The 27,523-nt window shown below is 39.2% G+C and overlaps 1 protein-coding gene across 1 annotated transcript; it reads right to left on the bottom strand.

Moving 5' to 3' along the window:
- Positions 1-604: 604 nt before the first annotated feature.
- Positions 605-27,523, bottom strand: LOC109032607 (superoxide dismutase [Cu-Zn]). Its single transcript, XM_019044833.2, has 5 exons — positions 27,343-27,523; positions 10,629-10,707; positions 9,719-9,919; positions 7,319-7,569; positions 605-1,602 (listed from the first exon to the last, which is right to left on the bottom strand). The coding sequence occupies exons 2-5, from the start codon at positions 10,701-10,703 to the stop codon at positions 1,503-1,505; spliced, it is 627 nt and encodes a 208-aa protein (XP_018900378.2). The 5' UTR covers positions 10,704-10,707; positions 27,343-27,523; the 3' UTR covers positions 605-1,502.

The following is a 27,523-nucleotide window of genomic DNA, read 5'->3' as shown; positions in this document are numbered from 1 at the left end:
TAACATTTTGCATAATTTTTTAATTTCATCAGAGAAAATGATGACTCGATATAGACAGAAAAATCATTGAGTATGCCGTCAAGAAGATTGTATTTTGAATCAAGAATAAAATAGCTGAATGAAAGCGGGTTTCTGCTTCATGTACGTGACTTTTTTTTTATATGAGAATCTTTTCTTCTTTAAACAAGCATTATTTTCTTTATCGATTCCTAAAAAAACAAAAAAAAAAAACAAGCGAACTCTTCTTCTTTCAAAACATTATACATTTTCAACCGAAAACGTCGTGAGCAATCGTCGATTGTATTTACAAGTAGACCAATTAACTTTGGGTCTCAATTGATGAGTGGACCAAAACTCCTCTGCCTAAAAAACGCGTGGACGTAAACTGCTAAGAAAAACTTGTGCGCGGACAAAAAATCATTGACAAAATGTCCTATAACCCTTCGTTATAACGTTAAGGGACACTTCCTTCATTTTAATATCACGTTCGGAATTGTAGTTGCCACGATGATCTAATACTGACTCCTCACAATGAAAAACAAATTGGACAATTATTCATTCCGATGAAAGCAGGGCACGATTTCATGTCGGAAAAAGAGAAGACTTTTAATAAGAAAAATAAATAATTGAATTTAATGAGGTAAAGAGCTGAGGTAACATCCATTGAGTATGCTTACAAGCTTCAACTTCATCAAGGAATGAATAGATAAATAAATTAATTATTTATCAACTAAAACGAGTTGGTCAAATAAATATCAATAAATAATTCAATAAATACTTACGAGCTACTTAAACAAGACATCAATATTAATGACATAGGATTCCGATTGCACTTAGTTACCAGGATGAAAACTAAAGTGATACATCATGAACACTCGATTTTCGATCTCCATATTAAAGTGGAGGAATTAAGTACTGGTGCTGAAATATCAGTTACTCTCTTAGTTAGAAATATCGCAATAGAAAAATAATTATAATTTTTAGATGTGAAAATAAGCCTGACAAATTTTGACATCGTTGAGATTACAGAAGGGGAAAAAGTTAAACTATGTGAGGTGTACAAAGTTTATCCATGGAATTTTCTTTAAAAATAAAGTTTCCTATCTTAAAATTGTATGCAAAATCATTTTTTTATATAGTTCAATGTGCTTGGGTTGGAAAAATATTGTCTATGTCTCAGAATACTGACAGTGAGTATTTGGTCCTTGTTGTTTTGGCAGTGATCAGTTAATAGGAATTACATTTCAAAACTGAGAAAAGCTATACGATTTTTCCTCAAGAAAATTACATAGAACGTTTCAGTGAATCGATGGCGTTATGTAACGGCAAATAATGACGTCATATCGACTGTTGCGCAGCGCAGAAATAAATATGACGTTTACATTGAAGGTAGATGGATTTCCGGAAAAAGTTACTCGACGTTCGACAAAGAAGGTAACATATAAAATAGGAATTAAGTAAAGATAGTATCACAAAATTATAATTAGATCTTGGCACGAAAGTTATCGTGAATTTGCGAGTCCAGAAATTATAACTGCGGCAAGAATGAGAATAATGGACGATGAGGCAGTTGAACTACTGTTCCAAAAGTCCGGGGGATGTCTGCAACAGAAACACATAAGTTTTGGAAAATATTTAACTTGCTCAATAAACTAGATTATATTATGATTATATTTAATGAAAATAGGACGGACCTGCGGATATAATCCATAACAGATTGAAGATATATTAAAGCACTTCGATATAATTTTTTTCTGATCTAAATGTCACTGAATATACATTCAAAATGTTTAAAAAGTCCAAATTCAATCTATAAGGGAGAAACTAGCGATTATACCTAGTCTTATTGATAATCTGCTCTAGACTTCCCTCAAAAAACCAAAATGAACGTGAGTCAAATTGGTCGTTCCAAGTCATATGAAGCCTTTGGCAAATAAGTAGAGCTTAATTTAACAAAAATATCGTTCCTCTTTTTATGAATAGTGCTTCTTAAATCGCTGGGAAAAATTTAACTTTCAAAAAAAACTATCTATCCGCAATGCATGTTGGCATTCACACATATAATAAGGCCTGATTTGACTCAAATAGACTTCAGTTTTTTTTTTCAAGCGGTTCAATTCACTGGCTCTGAGAATGCTAATTTCACACAGTATTTGCGTTGAATTTCAAAATTTTTAATTTCTCTATGGTACCCTAAGTTAAATTTTGGCAAAGAGACGTGTGCTGAGGTGCTAAGGACCATAGTATTGAGCCTGTTTTAATGTTAGGGGGTCTACGGATACTAAGGTGTTCCAACTCATGAGGTCTCTAAACAACAAACTCTTGTAGTTTCATCCTTAAATGCATGGCGAGGAAGGAAGTTTTATTGCTCGTTGGTAAAACCTACTGTAAATTGATATTTTGATTTTTGCTTGACTCCCTCTGTAAATACAGTATTTTTGTAAAATTTTTTGAAAGAATAACGCCTAAAATATTAAGCAAATTCGAATTTGCATTCGATGGTGCAACGTTTGATGTTCAAAATACGTAATGTCAAAAGAAAATTGTTAACGGTTCTTTATGAGATTCATTGAATTAAACATATCGAAAACAGATTACTATACAATTGTGCATACGTGTGTTCTCTGTTGATACAAAAATTATAAATTCACTTTCCAGAGAATATGAAATTTAGGTCTTTTTGAATTTTGTCACACATTTTAGGATTAAGCTAACTTTCGTTCGTGAAGTAATGGAAAATGAGCCAAATTTTGTAGCGCAAGATAATTTCAAGTTGGCCGAAAGCTCTGGAATTTGATCTTGCGATAAAAATAAACCCCACTCTTTGTTAATTACTTTTCAATTGGTTTAATTATTACTGAGCTTTGAAGAGATCAAACATATTGTGAGCAACTTTTAGCGATTAATGTACGGAGATTTTAAGACTCCAGTGATTTTGTAAGCATTTGGACACTATAAATTCTTCTTTTACAAACTTTTTGCGGAAAAAACAACGGTGCCATTTTAGAAAAAAAGTGACTTAATTTAAGCAACATATATTCTTCAATTTGGCGCCAAGAAGAAATTTCACTCGAATCAAGAAGGAAATGTGCTTATACTCAGAAGAAAGTAGCTTGTATCAAGCAGAAAATTACTTTATTTTAACGATTAACTCTTGACCAAAGGGTGAGCCCCCTGACTGCTCCGCGATCCAACCCCTCGAGGCGCTTCGCGTCTCTCAAGTATCAATTTTCAAGAGATCAAGTGGAAATCCTCTTAACCACAAGTTGTAAATAACTTTTTCCCGTGCATGTTATAATATTGATAGAAAGATGCGAAGGACTATTAGGTGTAAAGGTCGCTGGAGGAATTAAGAAAGTAGGTAAGCTATTTTAGAAAAAGTAAAACTGTGCGTATATTTACAGGAAACTCAAATTTTGTACAAAGTTTAAAGTTGAAAAGGAAAAATGTGTAAATTTGACTACGGTATGGACTTCGAATAGTAAACAAAATGTTTGAGTAATAAAAAAGTGACCGAAGAATACATCAGAAAGTTACATCATTACCGCCTACTTAATAATTTGAGGCTTGCAATGGGCATAAATGGAGCAATCCGATTAGCTAAATCCAAAAACTGCGTATCTGCGACACGTGTTGTTTCTTAAAAAGAAATCCAACGGAGAGTGTCTCTTTAAATTTTCCGTAAATTTTCATCACTTATTCAAAAACATTCACATGAGATTTCAAGGAATTCCTATTGTTAGTTTTCGTAACAAGCAAAAAAAGGAGAAGAGAAGAAATCAAATGTACCTAGAGAAACGCATTTTTTGACTTAAGCTATCGATATGTAATTAACGACATTAAGCTCCGCGTGATAATAGTTTTTACCGGAAATGCATACATCGCCAATAAATTTAACTCTCCGGACATCACAAGACATCTTCCAATGATTAAACCCGAAACCCCGTGAAATATCGAATTGAGTACAACTCTACCGTGCTAAGGAAGAACGCCGTATAAGCCATCAGGCGTTGCCAAATTTCCTTCGAAAAATAAAATAATTTTCAGGAAAATTTGTGAATATTTCTCCTTCGAATTTATTTGGATATTGTTCGAAATTTGATCTAAAAAGTCTGAAAATTTCAAGGAAAAATATTCATGACTTTCTTCAAAAATGGATATTTGGGATTCTTCCTCCAAGAGGAATTTTGGCAACATTTGAATGCTCATAGAGCGTTCTTCCTTAGCACGGCAGAACTCGGCACTTGACCTCGTTCGTCCACTGACCGCGCGGAACCCGGGAAAGCGACCGTCCACGCAAAATAAGACGTTTTCACGCGGTGTCCGTTTTCTCAAGGTCACTCAAGGTCACCGGAGAGGACAGATCCCAATTTTCCGATGAGCCTCCTCCGCCATCGATCACTAAGACGACAAAACACACCTCCTCCGTAGAAAATCTGGCCCCTGAAGGCTGTTCCGCCGAGGTCACCGCTGAAGGGAGAGTAATTAAATAATCCCCACAAAAGAAATGCGTCAGACGCTAATAATTTGACCGACGCACAGCGGATCGAGTCAATAGGAGAGTTCGGACAAAATTCGGGAACTTTAAAGGCTCATAACTCCGTTTTTACAAAATTTTGAGGTCTTAAAAATGGCCTCATTGGTTGTCTCGTAAAATTTTCTTCACGAATCACCCCTCAAAATTTAAAATTTGATGAAGTAAACATCTAAATTTGCAATTTTGGTAAAAAAAATTCGTGTCCGATCTCTCCCATTGATTCGGTCCACTGTGCGACGATTCGTTTACAAACGCGGAGGGTGATTTAGGCCTTTGGCAAAGGCCGCTGGGCGGACTATATTTGCATGTGTATAAGCAGCGTTAATTACGCCACAGATGGTATCTCTCTAGGACTTTCGCAGTCGCAAGGTTTTCGTCAAGGTGAGCATGATAGGTTGAGGTTTTGGGCGTTAATAGGCATATTTATTGAGGTGAGATCCTCACAGTAAAAAAATAAGAAAAATTTAAATAATATTTCCTCTGTACGTCTATCTGGCGCGCTTATATTTATTAACATTTTAAGCGTGTAATCTCTACATTTAAATGTGTACGTCACATTGTTATAAACCTCGGAATGAAAGCCGAAGTGAATTTCATTTCGAGATTTATATCAGTGTATTAGAAACATGCGCGCAACACAATGTCGTAAAAAATGCCCATTGCAATAAGCCATTTTTATTGAATATTTTACAGGATAAAATTTTTATGAGGTGTTCAGTTATGATAAGACTACGAATATAACTAAAACTACCAAAATACATTATGAAATTTGACATCTAATGATTTGATATGCGTAATATGGGCCACTTTCGGAGGATTTTATGACACAAGCTCTATTTGACCATAATGAGATGAGACATGACCACAATGGGATTGCGTGAGGAAAATGAATCGAGTTAAAGATTTATATAAAGCGATAAATTTTCCACTGCGATCGCGGAACTAGGGTATTATGTCATGGAAATCATTCAGTGCGGGTTCGATGCTTTAAAAAATACAGTTGTTTTTAAATGCATGGTTTGAAAGACTAGAACCCTGATAGAAGAGAGGAAAATAAATAAATAAATAATTTAAAATAAATTAGATGCAGTGATTCATGCTTAGAAAATCAGGTACTTTTTATTTTGATTTAATGCCATTATAGCTTCGAGCCCATGACTCACAATTTCTGAAGCTCGCAAAATTTTATTATAGTTTACAGCCATGCATTTGAAGCTCTTGATAGGTCTCCAACATTTTAAGCTAAACAGTGATTTCATTGCAGGGCGTACTTTAAATGCTCTGATAAAGTTTATAAAATGAATAATGCTAGCGCAAAAAGGTAAAAATCACCAGTTGGAGTGATCAATTGCTTTTATAAGTTTTTGTAGGCAAGCAGCAAAGTTTGAAGGATTCAAGCTCAAGAAATGCATAGTCAAAGATGGGATGCAAACATCCAGAAACTTAAAATGTAAAATTATAGCATCATTCAAGGATTGAGAAAATGTAATTTTCATTCCCTCGTCCATAGTCACCAGGGTGGGATGATATACCCATAGCCTTGAATGTAAGTAAAAATTGATACAAATACAATTACAGTGAATCTAATCAGACTCGCTGCACGTATCAGTTACAAGCTTCGCTTTCTTTGATCAATGCGATCTAATTTGCAACAATTTTATTAGCTCTAGTGGGCATTTGAACAAGATATCATATTTAATTTTATGCTAAGATTACGTATCTGATATGATAATATATGATATGATATGATCTAATATGTTTGCGTATGAGAATGGAAGGTAGAATGAAAAAGAGTCATGATAGGGTCAGCAGGCGGGCGCTGCGGTTATCATGATGACACTAAAAAACGTCAAAGGACTCATACAAAGACAGATTAATACAGACCATAATAGTCTTCACAAGAGTGCATTTATAGAGAGAGCATTGCCATGTCTTTGGTGTTCCCCGATTATAGTTCATGATTACAGTTCGTTAGTTTTAGGCTTTTTCTGGTGCTCTCAAGGACCAATGCAAATTATACCCACAGAGGCAGTACAACTCCATAGGCGAGAGTATCTAGCACATTTAGTTCAGAACTTAAAATCGAATTTATGAATCAGAAAATTTTTGGATGCCAACCTTAGAAAAAGGATTTGAGATGGCAACGCTCCCTCTATAAAGATACTTAATTTTCACCATAGGATGATTACCAAGCAGATAGGCAACTATCGGTCTATCCCTTGAGATTGTATATGTGGTCACATTTTTGAAGCAAATTTGGAGCCATATCCGCGAAAAATTGGAGGTATCGTCGGTCCTCTGTCGTAAGGACGTATCTAGATTTTTGCATGAGCCGTAAAAATAATTAATTTTTACGTAAAACAGGGCTCACGTGGAAATTGAGATACGCCTTTATGACAGAGGGGCGACGACCGCGAAAAAGCACCGTTTTGGCGGGAAATTTTGGCGCCAAAGGTCAAAAGGACATTTCAAGAATCGGAGCGAAGATGACCGACTGTTACCCTTCCGGTAGTTATCATTCTAGGTCTTCAACCACTAAAACGCCAGATACACCTGCTTGCTAGACGCGCGTCTAGACGAGAAAAGTATAGGATCCAATTCGCGAGTTGCGACCTGATTGGCTACGGAGATTGCCGAACACGGCCGAAGGCCTACTCGCCGCTCAAGACGCGCGTCTAGCTCGCAGGTGTATCCGGGACTTAAGTAAGGTGGCCAAGGCTACAGGGTCGAGATGCTAGGGTGCAGGGTGCAGGGATGCAAGGGAGGGAGGGTTACTCATACTCGATTCCGATGACTCCGCATCCCAAGCGACCGCCGGCGTGTCCGGTCGTCTTGGAGTCGGGGTGACCTCTCCTGCCGAGGTCATCCGGGTCGGCGTGGACGACGACGGCGCGCCCGATGATGCTGTACTTGCCGACGAGCGTGATTTTCGGGTCCACGATGTTGATCTGGGCCACGCCGCTGGGCTCGGCGTAGATGTTGCCCAGGTCACCGATGTGACGGTCCTGGTCCGACGGACCACCGTGGTTCGCCTGGAACACGTGTTGAGAATAATGGGTCAGTCGTTTGTGAGATGGAAACAGAGACAAGGACAATGGAGATGTTGCATGTGTGAGGAATTTGCGATTTGACTATTGATTCATAAGTAAAAGTTCGCGAGAAACATGATGGTGCCACTGGTTTCCTCTGAAATCAACGCCCAAGCTCAAAAAAAGCTCTCAAGTTGAGGCCAAAATGGAGGGGATATCCCACCCTACCCTGAGAGTCCACCTCTACATCAAGACAAACTCTCCATGCAAAGATAGGGAGCAAATACATTGACAGGGCTGCCACTTCATTTGGAGACTCTAAAACTGAAAACACCGCAACCCTGCTAATGTATTTGCTCCCTATCTTTGCATGGAGAGTTTGTCTTGATGTAGAGGTGGACTCTCAGGGTAGGGTGGGATATCCCCTCCATTTTGGCCTCAACTTGAGAGCTTTTTTTGAGCTTGGGAGTTGATTTCAGAGAAAGCCAGTGGCACGATCGCGTTTCTCGCGAACTTTTACGTAAGAATCGACAGTCAAATCGCGAATTCCTCACACATGCAACGACTCCACAGACCACCCTGCGACCATCCCCATGGTGACACATTAGAAAAAAAGATACGGGCTATGTAGACATACCGTCCATTCCGGGCTCAGAAGGCGAAAGTTCCGGGTGTTGAAGCCGTAACTTCGACTGCTCCGGGTGCTAATCCCGGAACTTTCGGCCTCTGAGCCAGGAACGCGGATGGTCGGTCTACATAGCCCGTAAGTACGGCTTCCGCGGCCAGATTTTTTTTCAGTGTAGGTGAAAACTTTTACTTATATTGATTCAACATATCGAGGACTAAGGAACAATACGCCAAATTGACCATTTTGGCAAAAATGAATTAGGAAATTCGCCGCATTCTGCAGTATATAGTAAGCAAGCTGATGATTTTAGTTGTTTCAAATTTGGTCGGATAGCGCTTCAATGACGCTGTAATTTATGAAGAAAAAAAAATGCAAATCCAACCTCAAAATTACGAAAATGGCGAAGTTTGTCCAGTTTGCAGATTGTTCCTTAGCTATAAACTAATAAATGATTATAATATTTGCACACAGATTAAACTAATGTGGAGTAATTTACTACCGCGACGAATTTCAACAGCAGTCACTAAAAGTATGCTTTAAAAGAAAAGTAGGTATGCTTAAAGAAATAACAGCACAGAAAACTGCACAAATACTGTGGAATGAAAGGGAAAGCGCAAAGATTGGAGCAAAATTGATTTTCGGGCGCGCAAAATTAGAAACAGGCACTGATCATAATTTAAAGAACTGAAAGTGGAACCATGGTCCTTTGGATAACGTACTAGACTGATACTATTTCCTGCCCATTTCTTACTGCTGATGAAATCACCCGACTTTTTTTTGGCACAGATTAAGATCTGAACCGATAAAGGGTCGGCTCGCAAGTGTGTTAAAAGGTGCGTGACTTCTCATCGTAATGAATTTTTCAGCATGATATGGCGCTGTATTCTAGTGCCGAGAAGTTCAGTGCCAAGTTTCGTCAAAACATGGAGTATTATAGTCTGATCAGGGTAAACACGTGAAGCGCCAAAAGTGCCTTCAAAACTACGAATATGCAACCCCACGACAACAGTGCTTAAATAGTTATCGCTCAAAATCCATGAAGAACTTTGAAGGGGCATTTTGTGACCAGGTCCTGTTATCTTTAGGCGACATCCAGTTTTGAATACGGTCGGATTAGATGTTTGGTATAGGATTTTTTGGCGAACCCTGCAGGCACCATTCCATTATATTCAGGTGAAAAATTGTAAAATTTTATCAGAATTTTATAAGTGAGAAGGCCTTTGAAGTCCAAAAATTGATTTATACTATTGTCGAATTATTACTCAAATCATGAATTAGGTATCCTTGTCGTGCTCATATTTTCATACCGTAATTCAAACTCTATTTTCGATGTTATCACACGCATTGCCTCACCTAAGCGTTTTGTGTTCCATTGATATGAAAATAGTCGTTAAATTTTACCGTTCACTTGAAGCGTGCACATAATTTTGCCTCGTTGCTTAAATTAAAATTTTTACTTTAGAAAGAAGTGGAAGACTTTGATGGAGACTATAGATTTAACTAGATAGTATCCTTTAAATTTACCTTGTGAGGGTTGTAATGACTGCCGGTGGTTCCACACCCTCCACTTGTGTCTCCTTTCTCGTGGATATGGAATCCGTGGTTACCTTTGCTCAAACCTTCTATTTGGCCTGTGATGAAAACTGGCGCTGTGGCATTTTCTTGACTAAACTTGATGACTCCAGATACAATGTCGGTTTTAATTACAGCTACAGCTTTCTTTCCCTGCGGAGGAGAATGAGTGAATCGTTATTAGGGACATCAGAATACTAAGCTTCATGCAATAATTATAATGACGTTATTTGCTACGTCTTATCATGTAAAAATTGATAAAAAACTTGGGGTGCAAATTTTGGAAATTTGCAAGGGGACTAAAAAGGCTCAAAACTAAGAATATTACAAAATATTTTCTGGTTTTTACAGAATAATCTAGTATCAAAAGTCTTTAACAATATTTCTGAATTTTCGCTTAGTAATTTGCATCACTCAGCTGTCCCACAAACTTTTGAGAGGGGAGGGGGAGGTTATTGAAATTTTTGATTCGTCTTGATAATTTTGAAAATTTTAGGCTCAAAGGAAAAAAAAGATTTTCGCCTTTATTATTTCCCTTTATGAAGATATTTTCCAGTTTGTACAAATTTTCAATAATTTGGTGAAATATTGAGAGATCGATTGTCTACAGTGGAGCATTAGGTGGCGCGTGCGTTAGAAATGACTCAATTCGATAAGCTTTACAGCTATATCCCTTTTAGGAATATCTTATTTTTTGGGAAAAGGAGTCGTAAAATTTTCTTTCGCAATGAGCATTCACTTGCTTAATATAAATTTAAGTAACCATAAAGTACATTTTTAGAAATAAAAGCGAAAAGGACATTTCATTTCCAAAATACAAAGTGATCGTCAGCTTCATATGAGCAAAAAACAAATGACTTACTTTTTGTGCGAGAGAAACTTGAGATAAACACAGTATCACAGCCACGGCAATGGTGATTTGTTGTAAGGGAGCCATTTTTCTGCAACAAAAAATTGAATTGTTGTTATTACATCAGCTTGGAAGTGACTCGAGTCGACACCTGCCAAAGGGCTAGGCTCTACTTTTTATTAAATTATCCGGTTCAGTAGCCTCGAATGCCTAACATTTGCATACTTGACTCACCTAGATAAAGAAAATCGATGAATTTAATCCGCAGGAGTAAGGTGCGAATCCGGAGTGTGCTCAAGTTATATTGGTTGGTTCATATCAGGTACAGAGTGCATTGTAAACGGATCAATAAGGTTTATCGCGAATTATTAACCACGTATATACCTATATTAGGTTGCTGACCTTAAGTGATTTTGAAGTTTTGAGCGCGTTTGAAACTTTGATGCGTTTATAAATAAAATCGGTTGCATGCTTTTAAAGAGTACCAAATTTTCGCTTGATTTGGAATGAAACACTAAAATTGGTGATTTTGGCAATTTATTTCTAAATTTTCCCCTCGATCAGCATTCAACAACGTATGTTGACATATCATTTAATCTCATCGAGCGTGCAGCACAAGGCGCGTATGGTAAGTATGGTACCGCCTGAATGCAAATTATTCCAGCTCAAGGGTTGTCTGTGTTGCATGCGCAAAAAATTGAAGGCGCTTTTGACTTTTCTGGACGGTAGGATTCTAGCAAAATGTAGCATGCATCCTTTTATCTATGCCAAAAAATTATTCTATCCTTAAACCTTTGATTTACCTCGATAATATGACAAATTAAACGTACTCAGTCACTGCCAATTTTTGAGGTACTGAACTACTGGTGATTACAAGTATCATAATTTAATCCTTCCCAGGTTAATACGGTTTGGTCGGAGCTAATGGACGGGCATGATCTCCTTAACAAGAATCTCATTTCCTTTTGGGGCATCATTCTTCGAAATAATTTCGGAAAATTTCGTTGTCAAGGCTGACGTACTAAGAGAAAACGCTGTATAAACATTTGAAGGTTGCCAAAATTCTCCTGATAAATAATTTATTTTGGAAGACAGTCATGCACGTTTTTCCTTGAAATTTTCAGATATTTTAGACTGAATCGCGAACAAAATTGCCTGGAAAACTAGAAGACAAAATATTTACAACTTTCCCAATAAATCCGCATATTATCAAAGGCAATTAGGCAACGCCTGACGGTTCTTACGGCGTTTTTCCTTAACACGGCAGAAGGGGGTGACATTTTTTCAGAGAAGACTGAGGGAAAAGGGCGAGCGATATGTCCCAGGTTAATATCGTTATCATATGGCCCCTTCTCTCTCCCTCCCCCTCTTTCTAAAATTACTCATCAGTCAAACACAAAAGGCTTTCATATAAAACGTTTCGATCCATTGAACGATCTTTCAACGGATTATGTAGCGGCGGACAGACGAGAGACATCTGTAAAATCAACGTGATCGGCTCTCATTAGCAGATGAATTAAAACGCTAAACGACCGAGTCGATAACTAGGTTATTCGATTTACGTGAAATGTGCAAGCTTGAAGAAAAACAAGCGTCGCGACTCAACAGAGGAATTAAATTAAATTAAAAATCCATCAAGAATCTTTACAAGTGAATTCCAGCTCTGCGGACGCAAAATTTACATCCCTCCCGACCTTGACTCACTGCCCAGGAGCCGCGTCGCACAGTGGATCGAGTCAATAGGGCAAGGTCGGAAAAAATTTGGAAACTTTAAACGCTCATAACTCCGTTTTTACAAAACATTGAGGTTCTGAAAATGGTTCCATTGGTTTCCTCGTTAAATTTTCTGCGAGAAACACCCATTGAAATTTAAAATGTGACGAAATAAACATCAAAATTTGCAGTTTTATTAAACAATTTTATGTCCGATCTCTCTAATCGACTCGATCCACTGTGTGCGTCGTTCGCTCCAGTTCTCGGTCATCACGCTAAAGGAAATGGTCCAAATCCTCACTGCTCTGACGTAAGGGCGTATCTCTATTTTCACATGAGCCCTGAAAAGCATAGGGTTAAACGGAGAACAGGGTTCACTTGGAAATTGAGATATGTCCTTACGTTAGAAGAGCGACGAAATAGCTCGACTTTTTTCGGATGCTCAGACTCATCAATCTGGAGGTTGTTTTCGTCTTTTTCTCGTCTGGTCGGAATTTAGCTGCCGCCATCGAATATTTTAGTGGACCATTAAAGTTATTTAAAAGTTTAGAAATATGCTAACATTTAAATAAAAGGAATCTGCTATGATAGATAGAAGCGGTACATTCTAACTCGTAGATTTTAGAGAAAGTCGTCAGCGGAAAATTGTGTTTTTGACAATCAATTTTTGGACGGTATCCAAAAACGCAAATCCCTACAGAATAAGAAATGCTTAAAGTGCAAAAGGAGTGTGTCAAAACTCACTCCAAGAGCGCAAATCCCTAAATAAAAGAAAATTTAAGGAGAATCTTGTACATACATTTTTAGGTTTTACCGATAATTTTATCCGAGGAATTTTAGGCCGGTTACTTTTAAATATTTGTATTTCGTCAGAGATTTTTGTATTTATTTATTTTTCTATTCTTTTTAAAATAATTTTTGTGCTTATATCCCATACGGAATCTATAGCCATCTACAGACTTCATGTAGTTTTCGAGGCATCAGGGTAATAGACACATTAATACTTTCGGCATTTCAAATTTTCAAGGATCAAGGCTGAGTGCAGTCTGTTTCAGCAGATCAGTCAAATATAAGCGAACAATTGAAATTACATTTTTACTTTGGATCTTCGCAGTAGTCGCAGTACACTGCCGTGCTAAGGAAAAACGCTGTATGAACATTCGAGAGTTGCCAAATTTCCTTCGATAAAATGCTTATTTTTGAGAAAAGCTAGAAATATTTTTCCTTGGAATTTTCAGGACTTTTAGATCAAATTGCGAACAAAATTATCTGAAAAATTGGAGGAAAAATAATTACAAATTTTCCCGAAAATTCGCGATTTGTCGAAGGAAATTTGGCAACGCCTGAAGATTCATACGGCGTTTTTCCTTAGCACGGCAGTACAGCCCACCACCACCGAACCACGCCGCACCCCACGCGTAAGGCGGCGAGTGTCTGGAGAATCAAAACGCCTTCACATTTCGTGCGTATGCAACACGGACATCCGTGGAGCTCGAATAGTTGTATCAAGGCGTTATAATGAAATTCGTCGAGTGTTCGTCGCATGCGGTACTAGTACTAAGGGTACTTGGCTCGTTTCTTTGACGCTTAAACTCATATCCAGCGTTGCCTATTTTGTCGATGAAGTAAACTGTGACTGATTTTTATTGCGACATTGTCAATATCCCGTAAAATACTTTGATTGTTGAAACGTATCACAACATTGCCCTTCTGAAATATAGGCTATGTCCTTTGCACTTACGATTACCTGAGATCAGCAAACGTAGCAGTATCGTTTCATTGACTTTTCAGGGAGAGTTTTTTGAGCGCGCATCCCAACATATTATTATTTTATTCGCGAAAGAGTTAAAAAAAAACCGCAGTCAGAAATGTCATGCCCGGTGAGGTCCTTTTTTGGATCCTCAAGGCTTGTAAAAAAAATGACTTCGGCGGTTCTGCTTTTGGCGAGGTCCGCTCCTAAGAAAATTTGGAGCCATTTTTGCTCCTGACTCTACTTTTAGTAGATTTCTGTGGCAAGTTTATAATGAGCGCTATTTTGGTTCACAGCTAAAGCAGCGTTTCAAGATTTGTCTCTAACATTTCGGTCATTTGTTAAGAAAAATCAACATCTAGGGTAACGAAGGAGTTATCTTATCATCAACTAGGCACAGCGACAAAGAATCGACCCCAATTCTAAAGGGGTCAGTTATCATAAAAACTTAATTTGATACCCAAGGTGGGTAGCTCCTCCCCAAGAACTGTTCTACCGTGCCAAGGAAAAATGCCGTATGAACATTCGAGAGTTGCCAAATTTTCCTCAGTAAAATGTTTATTTTTAAAGAGAGTTATAAATATCTTCTTTTGAATTTTTTAGATAAGTTAGATCTGGCCGCCTATAAAATTCTCTGAAAAATTCGAAGAAAAAAATTCACAAATTTCCCTGAAATTCAAATATTATCAAATGAAATTTGGCAAATTCTGAAGGCTCATACGGCGTTCTGCCTTAGCACAGCAGAACTTTCTACCGTGCCGAGCTAAAACCGCGTGTGACATACGATCATTGCCAAATCTCTTCGAATAAAAAACGACAACCTTAAACTACAAATGAGGGCTTGGAGGACAAGGCGCATATAGTGCAGTTTTTGAAAAACTTGAGATATCAATTTATGATTTCAAGTAAAACTAGTCTTGAAAGCATATTCTGTGAAAAATTCGCACCTAAAATCCAACTTTAAATCACCAATACGTGAGTTTAAACTTCCTTCCTGCCATGAGGCTCCATGTAATCTTCAAAACTTCAAACATCGTATTTCTCGAAATAGCAAAAACTGCACTTATGCGCCTTGTCCACCAAACTCCTCAATTTATCTCTACGAATTTTTCAGAAGAACTTAACTGCCAATTCGATCCGGCGTATCAGGAAATTATACGGGAAAATATTGAACATTTTCTCACGAAAAAATATTTTATATTAAAAATTTGGCGGCATACGAAAACGTCTACGGCGTTCTTTCTTAGCCCGGCAGTGTTCATGCACAAAGTTAGCCGCAGCTAACATCGATTTTCTCGTTACGGCGCTATTTGAAATTCTCTTTTAGGCCAATGCAAGCATTCGCGGTAGGCATTCTATTTGATTCGTCAAATGGACGTATTTATGCTAAAAGGACCTATGTCTCACGCAAGCCCTATGCACATAGTTCCTTTTAGCATGAATACGTCCAAATAAGGCGGCCCTTCATCTAAGATGATAAAGAGGAGTGGCAGTTTTATTGACGCAAAGTTGAATGAAACTCCTCGATTTATTATTCAGACAAACTACTGCTCGCGGGCCGAGGGGCCGGGGAGGGGGTCGCGGGGGTTTTGCATTTTTAATACTTGAATCGGCGTATGAAGATCGATATTCTTAGAGTAACGACCTTTTTCAGACTTGCGTATGTAGATTGGGACTGTCCAGTTTCGCCCTAAATACTTCCACGGATATTTTCGCCACCCGCGCGTGAGGTTTTTTGCCCCCTCGACAATTTTAGTCGCTCGCTGTGACACCACGCGTGCATAAATTCAGGAATCAAAATAAAGTAATTAAGCTATTTAAAATTAATTGGATCAACTGAGATTTGTTATATTTTTTTTCAGTTTTACCGATAATGAATGTATAATATGCATGACAGTCATAGGAAAACACGTACATGGTTTGCAGCGTTGCTAATGTATACCTCAATTTTGAATCGGAAAACTAATGGACGTAATATTTTTGAGCAGTCCACAAATTTTCTTTTGTATTCAAAGAAATACTCTACAAAAATGTCAAATAATGAAACTATCTCGTTTCTCTTCGAAAATCTAACACAAAACGGAGATTTTCGACATTGAAAACCGAGATGCGTGATTCATGAGTTTAGCCTTCAATTGAATGTGACGCAACAACTTCTACTTTCTAGGATCTGAGATTACGCAATCGTTAAAAAGTAGAAACCCTCAATTATCGTGTATAATATTTATGGAATCAGAAGAAATAATGGGAAGAAACTTTTCGAAAGTTAAAGAGGTCTGATTCTTCATTATTTATAGCAAACTAATAGCTTGTAAGCAACTAATTTAGAAAGAGGTAAACTACCAGTTGTTTAATTTGGAGGGATCTCTCGCCGAAATGATTCTAACAAAAAAAATGTCGCAAAGCCAAGGAAACTTAGTGGGCAGGAAGATACCAAATTTTGATGAGTACGCAAGTAAAACTCCATTAAATATATCATTTAGCTAATCACTGCTGACGTCCTTTATGCGACGGTCAGTGACACCCTGACAAATTGGTCTCATCATTTCTTCACTAGAGCGAGACCGTTCGACACGGACGATTTTCCCTAATTTTACCGATCGAAAATCAATCGCGGACTGGGTCATGTGACTCTGGCAGAGGTTACAACTCCAACCTTACGATTCAGTTCCGCTGGAGTACTGCGATTTTTAAACGGACCGTTCAAGAAATCTGACCGGATCCTCCAATACGTCCTCAATCACTGATTCTACACCTCCGTGACTCAGGGGCGTACGCAATCGTAGACGCAATAGTAAAGAATGGAAAGTGCCGATTGAAGACATTTAAACTAATGTAGAAGACTTATAGTTCTCGCATGCGGGAAGAATGTCGATGGTGAAACTACCAAAACATTACAGATATTTCATTCAAAGGCCGATTCAGTCAGGAGATTTCATTGGTTATAAATTGCTGTGTTTATGCTTACTTTAGGTTAGTTTGAGTTCATTTTTTTGGGGTCAGATTAGCCACAAGGACCAGGTTGATGGACAAGATTTTGGTAGAATCGACCGAAACCGTGGATTACTCTGAGACACCTCTATGAGCGCCTTTTCGCAAAAATGAGTAAATGTATGGAAAAACTAAGTCAAATATGTGCTTTAAAAACGATGAATCATAACAATCGGATGTATTTCTACCGAGCAGAACTATGTGCGGGTGGGAAAGATGCGGGGTGTGCTCGTGGTCAGCTGGATAAGAAGCAATGTAAAAGTGGGCTTGATTCCTTTTGAAGACTTGGGAAAGTGGGATTTTAAATTCACCAAACGGAGCTATGTGCCATTTGTGCCAATTGTATGCGGTACTCATGAGCCGTGGGCATGGCAAAAGAGCGTTGCGTACAGGGCTCATGAGTTGAAGACTCGGATCCGCAGAATTTCGGCTCGGTCGTCACCGCTGACGTCACTGGCGCTTTATAATTCCCTTTCACTCTTACGGCCCGAGAACTAACGAGCACATCCGATATTGTCCACTCGCACATAGTTCTGTTTGGTAGAAATACGTCCAATCGTATACTGTTTAGTAGAAATACGTCCAATTGTATAATCAATCACTTTGGATAATAGAGATGTTGCATGTGAGAGGAATATGCGATTCGGCTGATGATTCTTATGTAAAAGTTTGCGAGAAACACGATGGTGCCACTGGTTTCCTCTGAAATCAACTCCCAAGCTCAAAAAAAGCTCTCAAGTTGAGGCCAAAATGGAGAGGACATCCCACGCTATCCTGAAAGTTCACCTCTACATCAAGACAAACTCTCCATGCAAAGATAGGGAGCAAATACATTGACAGGGCTGCCACTTTATCTGGGGACTCTAAAACTGAAAACACGGCAACCCTGCTTGCCGAGAGTTTGTCTTGATGTAGAGGTGGACTCTCAGGATAGCGTGGGATATCCCCTCCATTTTGGCCTCAACTTGAGAGCTTTTTTGAGCTTGGGAGTTGATTTCAGAGAAAACCAGTGGCACCATCGTGTTTCTCGCAAACTTTTACTTAAGAATCAACAGTCAAATTGCAAATTCCTCACATATGCAACATCTCCATTTTGGCTGCCTTTTCGGGCCCTAAGAGCTCCATGACCTAACCTCAAAGTCCGTGGTATGTATAGGTACTTCTAGAATCGGGGTGTCGGATGCCCAGATCGGCAACTATTTATGGAAACGGAAGACTTCCTGAACACTTTCGCTGAGCACTCCGCGCCAAAGCGAGGCTCGGAGCACTCAGCTAGACGCATGTGAGCGAGCGACATTGAGGCGTTAGGAGATCGAGGTTGCTGGCTCAACCTCCCTCCGGCGACGGCCCAAGTGGCTGACGTTATGGTCACGATTGATATTGTTCTTAACAGCTCATTATCAAGAGCACCTGTGTTCCATGTCTCCCGTGTTCCTCCCGACTCGACGGAGGCGGAGACGACTCCAGGGTCGGCCGCGCCAGGTCACTCTCGAACTCGCGCCGGCCTGTAAAATTTATTACACTGACGCGACGCCCGCGCACGCTGTTCAAATAAAATGCTCCACTATCATATAGACTATATTTTTGCAATGAGGAAGTAGTCTTTTTGATTCATTTCCAGCACTTACAGGCATGAAGAGTATAATGGCCCACACCGCTGGCCAAAGGTATTTTTCTCTAAAATACTGTATATATGCCAAAGAGAGAGGCCCAGAAATCCTCAGATTCTACATATCGACGGTGAAACTACCAAACCACGTATCTCGTTTGCGGTGTTTAAAAATCTACGCTCGCATTTTATTTTTTTGAAGTAGACCAAATCAATATCATTCCTTGAAATTTTCACAGAATTTTCTCCGCACGAAGAGGAAAAATCACAGAAATTTTTAAGACTGGACGTTGAGCAGTTTTTCATTTAAAAAATAAAGTATGACAGGAAGTCTGCGACGCCGCAAACCGAGATACGTGGTTTGGTAGTTTCACCGTCGATTTTCTGTTTAAATAATGTAAGGGATTTTTTTTTTTAAAAAAAGCTGCATGGAAATTTTGTGTTTTTTGAAAATAAAATTCAATAAATCTATCACTAAAAAAACTTAAAATATCATTTGAGACGTCTTCAAAATTTTCCAGGGAAGGGCCCCCTCATCTCGAATGGAGAAATACCTACCCCTGCACGCCCTTCGCCTTACTAAGGTACCCTTTTAGATACCTTTTCAAAAAAAAAAAAAAAAAAAAAAAAAAAAAAAAAAAAAATCTTATAGTCACTGGGTGACACAGATTATAATGGATAAGATTGAGGCTCACGCATACCTAATTTTACGTTCAATCATCAAAATGTTGCGTATGGTAACGTTCAAGTTCAAATATTATATAACGCCCTCGATGGATGAGAAGTAACAGGGTCTGAATCTGCACTAATGTGCGTTACGAATAGTGAGAAGAGAGCAGGAGTTAAATACGCATAACTGGACGTGGTGGACGTATTTAATTCTGAAGGAACTATATCCATTCTGACATGAGCCCCAGGATCCATAAGAATACATACATGACAGGGATCATGTCATCAGATATATAGTAATCTTATGAATTTAAATGCGTCCAACTCAGAGTGTCATTTAACCAAATCTAGTAATAGTCTAGTAAATAATCGATTACTGTGGGGATCAAATATTTTCGATCCGTTTTTCATATGGACGCATTTCTGCCAAACGGAACTATGTGCAATATGACGTGAGCCCCGTTATGCATATATTCTTATGGGTCTCAGGGCTCATGTCTTAATGCACATAGTTCCATTTGGCAGAAATGCGTCCATATAAAAACAAGCAGTGAACTCCAACACAATGTGTTGATAAGGCGCGTCATTAACTCGCACATATCAAACCCTTTAGTTGGGCGCTTCTGGGTACCAGATGCGCCCTTTCCAACCGTTCGACTCCCCCGATGTAACATGTACTATACTACATGCCCTTTTGCCTTATGGGTAATGACGCCATTCTGGTACACCCGGGAAAATTTGATTTTTTTCTGCATCTGGTATTCGTAAAAGTTTTCGTGAAATGTTTTGCTTTTAAGCATAACAATCTCGCACGGACGTATTACCTGGTTAAAGTATTTTAGGGCCTCCTTATGCTTTAAATACTTATATCCGAGGCAGTACTTTCAGATTGATTTGAAAATATTACGAACAGTCACGTGATCTCTTCATTTTAGTGACGTATTACTGTGCTACTTTGTGATTGGTTCATTTTCTTGGCGCAGCATCGACACGTCAGCTGTTTGCGGCATTGAGCGGAAGGTTTAAGGTTATGTCATGGACCAAGAGAATGAATAAGGACCCCCAACTCCAGTTAGCGGTTCACGCCGTGAATATGGGTCCAGCCAGCGCCAATGTCACCGCCGGCCGGCCGGTCCCTCTCTTCCCCGCGACCCGCGCTTCCCCTCCCCACTGCTGAACTCCTCTTCACGCGGCCCCGCTCCCCCGCGACCTGCGCGCCCTACCTCGCGGCGTCGCGACGCCGCTGTCCGCTAGATCGCGTTGACGCACCAGCTTTAGAGGTTCCGCCGCTCTTTCCCGTCGTCTGATTTACAGTGCATCCTTTATGTTTCCATTCTCCAATAACTCACATTCATCACAAAGTGCTTGTGGAAGATTTCAGATCGTCGCGGTCAATCTGAAGATTTGGTTGGTTATGCGGTTAATGAATCCCACTTTAAATTCCATCTTCGTCAGTCTTCGGGTACATTAGTTGGTTGTAATATGCTTTGTCAAAGAAGCGCCCTCCAACGCTTGGGCGTTGGAACTGCTTGTTTTCATTTACAGAGATTTCAAAAAAGGCAAGCAGCACAACAAGAGAATTCACGATCCAACACTGCAAGGTCAACGACGCACCTTGACGAGACCGTGTATTGTGAATCTAGAAAGCTATTCGAACAAATTTAAGTTTTTTGATCTGCCTCAAGCAAAATCTTATCAGATTCTTGAAGAAAAGTGCTACGGAAAAATTTAAGCGAAGAAAGGAAAAATTCTGTCGAACTCCTAGAAGATAAAGTCGATTTAAAGGTATTTTGGGGCTAAAATACCCAAATCACCGGTATTATAAATCCCGTTATATTATTGAAAAGAAATTGACTCGATATAAATGCAATTGTATTAAATATGTCTTGATTTTGTTATTTTAAACGCCTTTTCATGCAAAGAAGCTCAACCATGTCCATGCTTTATTCATTCATGAATTGAATGTAAGCAATCCACATCCCGAAAATCTACCGATTTGCCGTAAAAAATCGCAGAAACTTGATATACCAGGTCGATGTACCCACTCTTTGAATTTACCAATCAATTTAGTGAGTGCACGTATGTGAAAGTCAAAATGCTATAGTCATTTTGGGTGCATTCATTTTTCATGAAACAATTGTTAGTAATTTCAATCCCGAAAAACCATAAATTTTCCGTATAAAATCGAAAAAATCAAAATATGTCGACTCCCTGACGTGAAAATTAAATTCTACGTGTGAAAATACTTATGTATCGATATGCTGAACAGAATGCTCGCATCTCCTCGTAATTTACAAACCGTTCCTATACTCATCTCAAAATTTTTCTCAGAGCTTTGTGTTGTAATCAGCTTCCATTTAAACTCCGGTTTGATGGCCGAATCGGCTGCCCAAAAAGCAAGCCATTTTTGAAGGGCTCTATGAGAAATTCGTGATATTATCAGCTCTTAGGAAATCACCCCATGGGTAAAATTGCTGGTATAAATTTTCGAGTGCTTAAAATAATTGTATTCAAGAAACTAAGGCATTAAACTATGGAGTCAATTTCGTTTTAATAATATAACGGGATTTACTTGTCTTCAGGTCAAAACTCATACAAGGAAGCCCCGTGCAAGAGGCTAATTTTTTGTAATTTCACTCAATTTTTTCTCCTTTTTATAATTGAATTGCTTGTCACATTCTGAGGTCAATCATATTAAATTGTAATTTATACATTTCTTTTTTCCCCCTTCATTTTATTTTTTGTTTGGAGAAGTTTTGTTGATTTCTTCGGATTTCGAATACTGTAACTTCTCTTCTATTTGGCCGATTTTTATGAATGAGACCTCTTTTAATTCGTGTTTTAACGGAGAGGAAGGAAAAAATTGCTAAAAACTCGCGAAACAATTTTTTTTGAAAATTGGACGAATCCTAGCGTGACGGTGAAATGGTTAATGAAGCGTAAGTAATTGGGCGAGGGGCTGAGGATCGTCGCTTGGCGACCGTCATTAGCTATTGTTCGTCGAGACGCCGACGCAGTGAGCAGGAGCGTGGGGAAGAGAAGGGTAAGTGGATTCCTGTATGAGCCACGTTTAGCTAATGGTCTAATGAGTCTCGAGGCTCATCACAGATTGCACTTACACAGATTGCACTATCAGAGCACGGGTACCAACTTTTGAAAAGTATAACCGAGGTTACAGATCTGTCAAAGCAACGTTTTGAACAAAACGGAGGAGTTAAATTCTCATTCCGAGAGTGCCGACCTGCTCAGCCATCCTCGAATCAATTCGCTTGATTCTTCTTATATATGCATATTTTAAATCAGCGCGTCGCATTCTTAGGCTTTTTTTAAAAAAACCAAGTAACGTAGACTCTTGGTATTCACTGCACATAAACTAGAGACCCCCAGAATGAGAAACAACTTTAAATCATAATTATTGATGGATAAATAAACTTTTTACACGCTTTGGAAAATCTCAGAAGTTCGCGGTAGTCACTTTTCGGTAAGGAACTAAGGGACTCGGTTATTGTATCGAGCAGGGTTCGAAACGATCGCAAAGGCGGTATACTACGTATACGCGCCAATAGATGACAGTTTGATTTGGGTGAAATCCCAGAGGAAGGTCCAGATTTGCGTCATGCCTACAGTACAAGGGTTAATCACAGTGGGCACCGAAAACTGTTTCACGTAATACTCGAACGCCCTCCAGGATGTACTCGTACTGGATGCATGCCGAAGAAAACGACTGTGTTTACTTTTGAAACTTTAGGCTTGCTAAATCGCAGTAACTTTATCGGTTTAAGCGAGAGGGCAAGAGGGACCTTAATCTCATTTGGTTAAACCGAAGTCACACGGAATAATTCAAGAAGCACTGATGGTTGCAATTAATATTACTCGAATATGGAATAAGATACCAGCTAGTGCCAGTTCTTGTCAGAAATCAGTGCATTTTACTATAATATTATGAACGTTAAAAACTGGCTCACGCGCTGTTTTTGAAACCCAGTGCCGGATTATTAAAGGAGGGGTATCGAAAAAGGACCTTTTTTGGGCCCACCCTGAAATTCCTAGACTCTACGATATTTTGCTCATTGAAAATCTATATTTTACGGAATGCATCATGATTTACGTTTGATGGTCATCATTTCCGGTGTCCATTCGGATCAAATGCTAACAAGGCATTTGATCCTAACAGGCGATGTTTAGGTTTCGGCCTGGCCTGAGAGCCCGTTTCGGCGAAAAATGCGGATTTTTTGGCATTCAACCGAAAACCAGCAAAATCCACATTCTCTGTAAAAATCTGTCCTTAAACCAATTTCCAGACCCTATTAGACCTGAAGAGAGACCGAAAATGACCAAATCATAATGCATTCCATAAAATATACATGCCCTTCATCAGGGCCGGATTTACCTACTTGCCGCCCATGGGCCGCCTGTATTTTTCCGCTCCCTTCTCATTCGCTTCGAAACATCAGTAAAAACTATCAAATGAACGTGCCAGCGGGGGAGGGGTGCATAAGACGCGTTTACTCGTGTTGAACACATTTTTTGGGAAAGCCCTGTCAACACTACTAGCAAAAGTTCACGGAACTTTGCGCGAAAGTTAAGTTTCGTAAACCTATCTCTGTGTGGACAAGGCCTTCCATTCATAAGAAATGAACGAAAAAATTATGAAAGAACAAACATAAATGTGGATTAATGATTTTAACTTCCGCCACCGCGCCGCGCAGACCGCACCGTGTTTGGCGCAATGCGTGAAGTATTCACGCAGTCTTGTAGGCGCTATGCGATTCACGCTGACCGCACTGTGTTTGGCGCAATGCGTGAAGTATTCATGCATTCTTGTAGGCGCTATCCGTTTCACGCTGACGCAATGACCGCACTGTGTTTGATGCAATGCGTGAAGTATTCGTGCAGTCTTGTAGGCGCTAGTATGTGTTACATGCCGATCGTCGCGCCGAGGGCTTCTCCTTTTCATCTCAATTCCTCGTCATCATTTCTCTCTAAGTCGCGCCGTTCCAGGCCAAATTGCGAGTTTGGTTTCTTTCTTAACTCAACTAATTAAAGGTGCTGTCTCTTGTATCACTGAAAGACGACAAAATTAGAAATTACTATACTCTCAGGAAATGAGAGATTTGGTCGCTTTTCTCGTTTGTATTTTTTCTTTCTAAATCCGATTTTTTTTATACCTACATTTAAAAAAATTGCAAAATTTGCCGCCCCCTATAGATTTGCCGCCATGGGCCGCGGCGCAAGGGGCCACCCCCTTAATCTGGCCCTGCCCATCATACGTCATCCTTAACCCGGCCATATTCAAACTACCCCTGGGGTGCCTTGGACTGAAGATAAAAACTTGCAGCACAATACAATAAAGCCACGTTTTACTTCTTTAAGGAGCTCCAAAAATTTATTCCGAAATTTATAATACAAATTCAACATTTATTAGAGGATAGCTTGATTTTTTTTCTTCCTAGGAATCTAATAGGTTTCAAAAATAGGTATTGGTAAGGCTAAGAATTCAAGATACCGCAGAAATTCAATACAAGACGCCCATTCCTATCAAATCAAGTTAAAATAGCGATGATTCATGGTGAGGGTGAGTTGCTCAGCCCTCATTAAGTTTTCATGCGGTTCTCACCTTGAATGTGCGAGCACGCATGGACAAATAAAAACCCTCCACTCGTATTCGAGCAAAAGTGGAGTGTTAATTTCTAGGACTGTAACCCTATGGATATTCATGGCCATTTCATCTGCTTGTTGGCTGTTGAATTTTACCAAAAATCGGCTTGTTGGCTAATTTATGAATTGCTATCTAATAACATGCTAAAAATTGGGTCATCGACGTTTTTTGGAAATTTTCCCTGGCTCAATTTTTAGCAATCAATAAGGATCGCGAGGCGCAACTGTTATCAGCTTTTTTTTGAGCTATTTGCATGAATTTGGGTAAAAAACTCAAATTTACGGGTCGGTTGAGCAATCACCGACCTCCGATGACTTCCAATTTCAGCTTCCATTAGGCGAATTTCCGCGACTGGATTCGGTCGAATTTTTGACCTACTGCCAATCTCCGTTACAACAAAACAAAATTCCCTCTGAATGACATTTGATTTTCATACTGGCAGCAATTACGACCACATTCAACACTTCCGACAAACAACCCCCCCCCCTCCCCCCCCGGATGGGTCGAAAAGCAGATGGATGCGAACGTCATGCAGCCACAATGTACCAAGCAACTGAGTTTAGTTCTGACAGCGTTTTTCTCCTTTGGTTTGCAACCCTGCCGATCTGGTTAGAAAGACAACCAAATCTACTTGCGGAAATTTGCCTAATTTCAGCATGTACACTTGGCGTAAGCGAAGTGCTCAACTCGTAGCTACACAGCCAAGAAGAAAGTGCTCTATATTAAAAGGTTAAGTGGTGAAACTCCGACAGCAGGGTCGCGGAAGGATCGTCAAGAGTCCATTGTAGGGTCACTATTTGTGTCTGAATGCATGTTTGTTTGTTCTGTCCGTGCATCGGTGCAGTCTCACCGCTGCGGTTGACCTATTCTTCTCTGTTGACACAATGCACAGAATCAAATATGAGATCTTGTCACGAGAGCAAAGTACATCGATCGAACCTTCCCGTTAATGGATCATCGATCAAGGCAAGAGCTCGTCGTTCACCAGACGAAAGAGCTTAACTATATTGCAACGTTGTCAAATTTCCAATAGTGATTTTAATATTGCAAGCAAACTGCAGGCGTTCCTGATCGAAAATTGCACTGATTTTTCTGCTAAATACGAGAGAAAATCAGCAGAATTTTCAAATGTTACCACTATAATGGGACGTTATACTTTCAGCATAAATTTCTCCAAACTTCGTAACGTGCCGGTTTCCCATAATTTTCAAATCGCAAAAGCTGCTTTTATTTCTTTTTTTTTCTTCTAAAAAGTCGATCCAATTCATGCGACCAAACGAGGTTAACACTTCAGAAAAACTATTTACTCATTCGGGTCTATTTCTATACGAGACGGGTAAGAACCCTATCAAGCAAAAATTCACAGTAGTTTTCTTCTTCTAGACGTGTTAAAGATTGTGCAAATTACGGGTTTATTTCATGAATCTGAAATATATGCGCATGCATATGGACGAAAAGTTTGTCTCAAAGCCTCATATTATGGGAACATTTGGAGAGCACACCCTCCACGCGTTTCAACCTAATGAAAAATTGATTTGAAAAAAGCGCTTCCTTATCTGGCGCAGCTAAATATATGCACTTCATGTTCTTGTCGTCCGATAAAAATGGAATCAATCGACCATCCTTAATTAACAATTTAGAGAATATTTCATACAAAAAATATTAATTATTGAGAAAAAAAGGTAGTGAATAAGATAAAAATCCCTATAAGAAAAAAGGGACGGGTGAAAGAATACATTATCTCAGCTATACATCAAAAGCACGGGTACGTTTTGTCCTTAAAAATACTTTGTAAATTAAATTTTTATTAAGGGGTGGTTGTGGGGGGAGGGTATACAGTCTGCAAAATCGATGCTGAAAACTCGATAAATCTGAACATTAAATTCAATCATATTTGTCCGAAAAAACTTTTTAGTTAACCTTCTCCTTCGCGACTGTCTTCAAATCGAAAAAAAACTTCGAGTGTCCACTGATAAAAATGTTCGAAATTACACCAGGTATCTTGAAAAAATTCGAGTTATGAATTTGGAATCAAGCGGCGCACAATGAATCGAGGTAATGGGAGAGGTCGGACAAAATTTGGAAACTTTAAAAACTTATAACTCCGTCTATAAGAAAACTTCAGGATTTTAAAAGTGGTTCTATTGGTTTTCTCGTGAAAATTTTTTCCAGAATCACCCCTTAAAAAATTCAAAATGTGACGAATGAAACAACAAAATTTGCAGTTACAGTAAAAAATTCCATGACCGACTTCTTTGATTGACTCGATCCACTGTGCGGCGTGAAGATCTCAGCACTGACCGACGATAAAAACGATTGGAAAAAGGCGACTCACCTGCCTTTGGAACGAGGTTGTTGGACGAAGAACGGACAGTTTCCGACTGAGGAAGCCCGAATGAAAACAAGAGGAGGATCTCATGATATTGTCCGCGTTTTCAAAGGTGAGAGAGAGGGCGGAAGGGAGAGGAGCGGTCGTTAAGATGAGGACCTCGGAGGCAGGAGAGAGATGCCGCATC

This window comes from Bemisia tabaci, chromosome 8 (assembly GCF_918797505.1).
Source record: "Bemisia tabaci chromosome 8, PGI_BMITA_v3".
NCBI lineage: Eukaryota > Metazoa > Arthropoda > Insecta > Hemiptera > Aleyrodidae > Bemisia > Bemisia tabaci.
Note: the sequence above shows the minus strand (reverse complement) of the source record. Positions and strands in the feature narration are given on the sequence as shown.

Excerpts from the sequence above, each read along its gene's own strand:
- LOC109032607 (XM_019044833.2), bottom strand. The coding sequence starts at position 10,703 with ATGGCTCCCTTACAACAAATCACCATTGCCGTGGCTGTGATACTGTGT. Across the intron at positions 9,920-10,628 it reads AAGTTTCTCTCGCACAAAAA|GGAAAGAAAGCTGTAGCTGT; the intron begins GTAAGTCATTTG and ends TCTCCTCCGCAG. Across the intron at positions 1,603-7,318 it reads TGCGGAGTCATCGGAATCGA|ACATCCCCCGGACTTTTGGA; the intron begins GTATGAGTAACC and ends TTTCTGTTGCAG.